General features: G+C 48.1%; 2 protein-coding genes across 2 annotated transcripts; both read right to left on the reverse strand.

Annotated features, from left to right (window-relative positions):
- Nucleotides 1-406: 406 nt before the first annotated feature.
- LOC119353344 (universal stress protein YxiE-like) lies at nucleotides 407-4,124 on the reverse strand. The gene is made up of 4 exons (XM_037619943.1): nucleotides 1,031-4,124; nucleotides 835-932; nucleotides 595-713; nucleotides 407-514 (listed from the first exon to the last, which is right to left on the reverse strand). The coding sequence occupies exons 1-4, from the start codon at nucleotides 1,260-1,262 to the stop codon at nucleotides 427-429; spliced, it is 537 nt and encodes a 178-aa protein (XP_037475840.1). The 5' UTR covers nucleotides 1,263-4,124; the 3' UTR covers nucleotides 407-426.
- A 58-nt stretch (nucleotides 4,125-4,182) lies between these two features.
- Nucleotides 4,183-5,503, reverse strand: LOC119353342 (universal stress protein YxiE-like). The gene is made up of 4 exons (XM_037619942.1): nucleotides 4,957-5,503; nucleotides 4,759-4,856; nucleotides 4,534-4,652; nucleotides 4,183-4,465 (listed from the first exon to the last, which is right to left on the reverse strand). The coding sequence occupies exons 1-4, from the start codon at nucleotides 5,351-5,353 to the stop codon at nucleotides 4,378-4,380; spliced, it is 702 nt and encodes a 233-aa protein (XP_037475839.1). The 5' UTR covers nucleotides 5,354-5,503; the 3' UTR covers nucleotides 4,183-4,377.
- Nucleotides 5,504-6,545: the final 1,042 nt, after the last annotated feature.

The following is a 6,545-nucleotide window of genomic DNA, read 5'->3' on the forward strand; positions in this document are numbered from 1 at the left end:
TTTAGAAGATGAACACCCAAGCATCATGTGTGGCACTGATAGTATTTTTTCCCGTTTTCATTTACTTTGCACATTAGCTCTGTCATAAGTCAAAATGTATGAAGCTTGGCCAAGTTTATAGAAAGCAATACAAACGTTTACATAAACAAGCATATATATAATGTGAAATGATATTTCAATGATGAATTTAACGTACTGGTTTAGTATTGCGGGTACAGTATTGCGTATGTTAATAAGTTTTTCTATAAATTTGATCAAATGTTTACATAGCTTGACTGCCAATATGCAAAGTAGATAAGAAAGGGGGTACAAACTTTGGAGTAGAAACAACTCAGTGGGGATACATAGTGTAGGCACGCAAATCGCACAATCCCGGCACTGGAACTGGGCACGATCGATCGATCTAACGCCGGAAATGGCGGTCGATCAGTTCTTGGACTTGGGCTGCTTGACTATCATCACAGAGCAGTGCGCATGGTGGGCACAGTAGTCGCTCACGCTTCCAAGCAATGCCCTGCAAGAAAGAGGAGTTCAGACAAAAAGCCCGTCACCATTCTCGCGGCGAAAGCGTACACTGCAGGAGAAAATGCGAACCTCTTGATGGCGCCGTAGCCATGGCTGCCGACGACGAGCAGATCGGCGTGGTGCTTCTCGACGGCGTTGCACAGGACGTGCCTCGGCTCCCCGTCGACCACCTCCACCACGCCCTGCACCTGCGGTTTCGGACAAGCAGCAACAGGTTACAGACATGCAATGTGTGATCGTCTCCCTTACTGATATCTTTTCCATGGAGCAATGCGACGAGCCGTGAGCGGAGTTGGTAGCGGATGTTACCGAGTTGGCGACGCAGAGGCGGCGCGCCCTGTCGACGACGCCCTCGGCCTTCTTGCGCAGGTCCGCCTCCACTAACCTCACCACGTCGCCGGACACGCCTGAAACGGATCCACAGAGAATTCAGTCAGAGCTCGCTCCGACTCCGGACGACAAAACGATGAAGTATTAAAGAAGAGGAGGTTAACTAACAACGCACCGGGGCCGCCCATGGTGACCACGGGGGAAGGGGACGGCTTGGCGTGGACGACGACGAGCTCCACCGCCCGGGCGCCGGGCACGCCGGCCGTCGCCGCCACGTGGCGCACGGCCCACTCGAGAGCGCGGTAGCTGTGGTCGCTGTCGTCCACGGCGACCAGCACCACCGTCTTGCTCCCTCCCTCCTCCGCCGGACCCGCCGCAGACGCCACCGCCTTGGTCTCCGCCATCATGTAACAATCGAAGGACGCGAGGATTGAAACTGAGTAGAGAAGGTTTCTTGGTTGAAGTGGTTATAGCTCAAGGCCGCGGGCTAGGCCTATATATAGCTAGCTTGCTCGTCTGTCAGTCGGCATTGGGGGTGTGAAAGACTGAGAGTGGTGGGCACGTACGGTGGCGAAACCGGAGGCGCGGTTGCGTGTGGCCGGTTACCGGCGGGAGGTGATGACGGCAGGGCTCCCACGGTTTCAGTTCAGTTCTGTTGCTTTTCACTTCGCATGCATCATCTGCCCGCTTGGATGGGGACGGCGACGGCAGCGACGGTTCGGGGGCATGGCATGGGTGCGGTCGTTTATTTTTCCGTCGATGCGTGCTGATTTCAGATGCACTCGAGATGCGTGTTGCGATTTGGGATAGAAGAGAATTTGAGAGCGGCACCTTCGTCTTGTGAGAAGAAGAGGAGTATTTTGTTTTGGCGGGTTGAGAAGATATTTGGTTTTGTTAAATCCCAAGTAATCCAAGAATTGTTTTATGTCTAAGTTTCCCGCTGAAAAGTGTAATTTTAGTGTACTCTTATTTTGCAGGGAATTTATTAGTGTACTCTTTTACAATCGTAGAAAATAACAACTTCATCGAAAATGCAATTGTAATTTTCTAAATTGCGTAGATATAAGCTTCATCAAGAGAAATCAATCTTCCAGGGAATGAGCCCGTCTGGTTTGTCCTTCGTAATTCTCCTTCATAGACGGAGCTCCGTTGTCTGGTTGCAAATGACTGAGTTCTGGTGCGCATCTTCATACCACTTCAGATGGCCTCTACAGTGCGGGTTGAGTTGACTATCGCCTATGGCGAAGATGGAGTCGTTTGCTCAGGATTTAAGGATGCCGATGATGCTTTATAAGGGAGGAGTGATGACGATGATGCCTGCATGCTGTCGCAATGACGCCTAGTGTGCGTGGGGTATCTTGTGTGTGTTGCTTAGCGGTTGTGATGGTTTAGCCTGGTTTTTCATAATAAACTGGACATTTTGGTTTTCGCTCGGGTTTTCCTAATTAACCGAGCAACTCTTTTCTTCTTAATGAATGAAGGAATCTTGTCACTTCAGGAAAAATAATTGTTGGCGTTGACAATATTGAAAGCCAATTTCTCCCTGCTCTTCAACCCGGTAGTTAATGTTCGCTCTGAAATGGTTATTAAGGCTTCCAAACTATTGGTGCAATCAAGTGCTCCGAGAGTTTTGAAGACTGTTGGACGGAAACAGCGAGGGGATAATGTGTTTGTTAGTGCACACAACCAGTCCCTAGAGTTCAAAGGAGCTTTCTATAAACTTATAAGACTATTATCTATGAAGCAAATAAGAACGCTAAGGCAATCGAGGAGATTGCCATCGAAGTGATTGCGTGTCGGAGATGACTCCCAGAAAATGTTGCTGAATCGAAGCAATTGGTACGCGAGGCATCCGAGAGAAAATGACTACAACAAAGAAGAATGAAGACGAAGTGAAGATGTGCATTTTCTTCATAGTCTCATTTTCTTCCATTGAGTCATAGGACCACTGTACTTTTAAGAGGGGATCGATGTTTCAAGCCTTTGGTCTTTATTATGATGCTTAACCTAAAAATATCCAAGTGAGTTGAGAGAAATCTCTTCATGCGAAAAGTAATTACTTGCCAGCCAGAGATGATATTCTTCTCGGTTGCGAGAGAATTGCTCTAGTAGAGGAGTTAACTTTACTTGCTCCTCAAGTAAAGTTGAAAGGTGCGTTTGAAATCTGACCGTTGGAAACATGTCGGTTTGACCATTGACTGGCCTCGAGGCCCCAAATAGTCGTTTCACCCTCGGGACTGCTCTAGCTATAAATAGCCATCCCCCACCTACCGTTATAGTCCGCTAGTCGGTTTGATTTGTCAAGAAGATTATTTGGGCACCCCTATTAGAAACATTTGAGTAAATCCATCAAGAGAAAAGCCCAGAGCCCGAAACCTAGATAGTGGTTTAGCTCATGTGTTCACGTTGTGTTGGTTTCAGCAAGATTCCTCTGAAATAACATTTTTCTTGATTGCATTTTGCATTAATATCTATTGTATTTTTACACTAATGTTGATTTTAAAAAAACTACACCAATGTGTACAATTTTTCTGGAATCAACAACATTTTCATATGGGGTTTATGGTATTTTTGTCCGCTCTCTTGCATTGTTGGAATGTGTCTATTCCATTTTTGAACTGATACTATTGTATTTTCCCGACAAAGTGTAGTAGATTTTTAGGCTAAGTGAATACCATTTTTGTTAAGTCTACAACAATCATTTTTTAGTTGTCTTATGCAAGTAAACACTAATAAAAGCATGAAGCAGTTATTTAACAAGATTTTTAGCCTAAGTTTATTTTCAACATAAATATAGTTGTCTTATTATGCAAGTAAACACTAATATGAAATATTTCATTTTTGAACGGATAGTACTGTTTTTCAACAGAATGGGTGACGGAACTTTACGTGTTATTTATTTAAGTATAAATAGTAGGAGATATAACGAACAGACGTCGATGCAATTATTCAATGTAGTGCCGACGAGCGACTGCGCTAGCTGACAACACGTTAGACGCAAAAAGCAGATCCACTAGAAACTAAAAGATTGCATAAAATGGAACAAAGGAGAGGGATCATTGAATAGCAAGTCTCTGGAAGAAGGGCAAATTGATGATGATATCGGATCGGAGGATGAACACTGAAAGCATCATCTATGGCTTTCGGTTTTATTTACTTAGCATTTTTTGGCGAGTAATTTACTTTGCATATTATCTCTGTCGTAAGTCAAACAATATAAAGCGTGACTAAGTTTGTAGAAAGCAATACAGATGTTTACAAAAGCAAGTCTATTTAATGTGAAAATGTATTTCAATGAAGAATTTAATGTGCTGATTGGGTATTGTAGATGTTAATTTATTTAATATAAATTGAATTAAAGTTTACAAAGCTTGACTGCTAATATTATGCAGAGTGAATAAAAGAGAGTACAAACTCGTTGGAGCAGAAATAATTAAGCAGGGATACATTGTGTAGGCACGCAAATAGCACAATTCCCAACACTGGAACTGGGCAGGATCGATCCAACACCGGAAATGGCGGTCAGTTCTTGGACCCGGGCTGCTTGACAATCACCACAGAGCAGTCGGCGTGGTGTGCGCAGTAGTCGCTCACGCTCCCAAGCAATGCCCTGCAAGAAAAGAGGAGTTGAGACAAGAGACAGTCACCATTAGTTTCAGTCACGCGGTGAACGCGTACCTCCTGATGGCGCCGTAGCCCTGGCTGCCGACGACGAGCAGATCGGCGCGGTGCTTCTCGACGGCGTCGCACAGGACGTGCTTCGGCTCCCCGTCGACCACGTCCACCACAGCCTCCACCTGCGGTTTCGAATAAGCAAGCGGCACGAGTTACGTACAGCCATGCAATGTGTGATCGTCTCTGTTACTGACTCTTATATCTGTCCATGGAGCAATGTTATGTTACCGAGTTGGCGGCGCAGAGGCTGCGCGCCTTGCCGACGACGCCCTCGGCCTTCTTGCGCAGGTCCTCCTCCACTAACCCCACCACGTCGCCGGGCACGCCTGAAACGAATCCCCAGAATTCAGTCGACAGAGCTTTGCTCCAGTCCGGGTCCAGACCAGAGGACGAAACGATGAAGCATTAAAGAGGAGGCTAACGCACCGGGGCCGCCCATGTTGACGGCGAGGGAAGTGGGCGGCTTGGCGTGGAGGACAACGAGCTCCACCGCTCCGGCGCCGGCCATGCCGGCCGTCGCCGCCACGTGCCGCACGGCCCACTCGAGCGCGCGGTAGCTTGCGTCGCTGTCGTCCACGGCAACCAGCACCACCGTCTTGCTCCTCCCCTCCCCCACCTCCACCGCAGCGGCCACCGTCTTGCTCCTCCCCTCCACCGGACTCGTCTCGACCGCAGCAGCCACCGTATTGCCCCTCCCCACCTCCACCTCCACCGTGCTCGCCTCCACCGGCACCGCAGCAGCCACCGTCCTGCTCCTCCCCACCTCCACCGGACTCGCCTCCACCGGCACCGCAGCAGCCACCGCCTTGGTCTCCGCCATCATATGACAATCGAACGTTGCGAGGATTAAAACTGACTAGAGGAGGTTTCTTGGTTTGAAGTGGTTTGCAGATGTAGCTCAAGGCCGCGGGCAGGCCTATATATAGCTTACTCGTCAGTCGGCATTGTGGGTGTGCGAGTGGCACGTACGACGGTGAAGCCGGAGGCGCGGCTGCGTGTGGCCGGTTACCGGCGAGAGCTGCCAGGGCTGCCCGTTCAGCTTTGTTGCTTTTCAATTCTCATTATTGCCCGCTGGATGTCGACGGCGACCGCAGCGACGGATCGGGGCATGGTGGTCGTTTCTTTTCCGTTGGTGCGTGTTGATTTGTGATGCACTCGAGATGCATGTTGAGGTGGAAGATAATCTGAGAGCGGCGCTTTCGTCTTTTGAGAAGAAGATAATCTAGGACCGCAATATCTTTCCTGGGAACGTTTTCTCAGCAAACGCTCGAATCGTCATGGCAACTTTTATGAGATTTGCCACATGTAACGTAGAAAAATGCCAGTAACTTTTTTTAATGTCGTCCGCGTGATCCAGATCCAATGGTTATGGGGACGTTCCCTGGGACCTCAAGGTTCCCTGTTATCATTTTCTAAAAATTGTTTTATGTTTAAAGCATCTTCGATAGATGATGCAAATTTGAAGATGTAAAACAACATATGTAAAATATAGCTCCAAAAATGCATTTTACTCTTTCTGTTCTTAAATATTTATCTTTCTAGAGATTTCAAATAGATTACCACATACGGATGTATATGGACATATTTTAGAGTGTAGATTCACTCATTTTATTCCATATGTAGTCACCTGTTGAAATCTCTAAAAAGACAAATATTTAGGAACGGAGAAAGTACATCTCAAAAAAAATGGCAACTCCAACTGATGATGTAAATTGGTGATGTAAAAGTGCAACTCTAATAGATGATGCAAATGGAGATGTAAAACGAGTCGGCATGAGCGCTGGCGGCCGAGCGCCGAGAGCCGGGAGCAGCGCAGGTGGAGCAAGCGGTGGCAACTGGTGTGTCGGCGGCCGAGCGCCGAGAGCCAGGAGCAGCGCAGGTGGAGCAAGCGGTGGCAACTGGTGTGTCGGCGGCCAAGCGCCGAGAGCCGGGAGCAGCGCACGTGGAGCAAGCGGTGGCAACTGGTGTGTCGGCGGCCGAGCGCCGAGAGCCGGGAGCAGCGCACGTGGAGCAAG

This window comes from Triticum dicoccoides, chromosome 2A, assembly GCF_002162155.2.
Source record: "Triticum dicoccoides isolate Atlit2015 ecotype Zavitan chromosome 2A, WEW_v2.0, whole genome shotgun sequence".
Classification (NCBI taxonomy): domain Eukaryota; kingdom Viridiplantae; phylum Streptophyta; class Magnoliopsida; order Poales; family Poaceae; genus Triticum; species Triticum dicoccoides.

Excerpts from the sequence above, each read along its gene's own strand:
- LOC119353344 (XM_037619943.1), bottom strand. The coding sequence starts at position 1,262 with ATGATGGCGGAGACCAAGGCGGTGGCGTCTGCGGCGGGTCCGGCGGAG. Across the intron at positions 714-834 it reads GCCTCTGCGTCGCCAACTCG|GTGCAGGGCGTGGTGGAGGT; the intron begins GTAACATCCGCT and ends CCGAAACCGCAG. Across the intron at positions 515-594 it reads GGCTACGGCGCCATCAAGAG|GGCATTGCTTGGAAGCGTGA; the intron begins GTTCGCATTTTC and ends TCTTTCTTGCAG.
- LOC119353342 (XM_037619942.1), bottom strand. The coding sequence starts at position 5,353 with ATGATGGCGGAGACCAAGGCGGTGGCTGCTGCGGTGCCGGTGGAGGCG. Across the intron at positions 4,857-4,956 it reads CGTCAACATGGGCGGCCCCG|GCGTGCCCGGCGACGTGGTG; the intron begins GTGCGTTAGCCT and ends GATTCGTTTCAG. Across the intron at positions 4,653-4,758 it reads GCCTCTGCGCCGCCAACTCG|GTGGAGGCTGTGGTGGACGT; the intron begins GTAACATAACAT and ends TCGAAACCGCAG.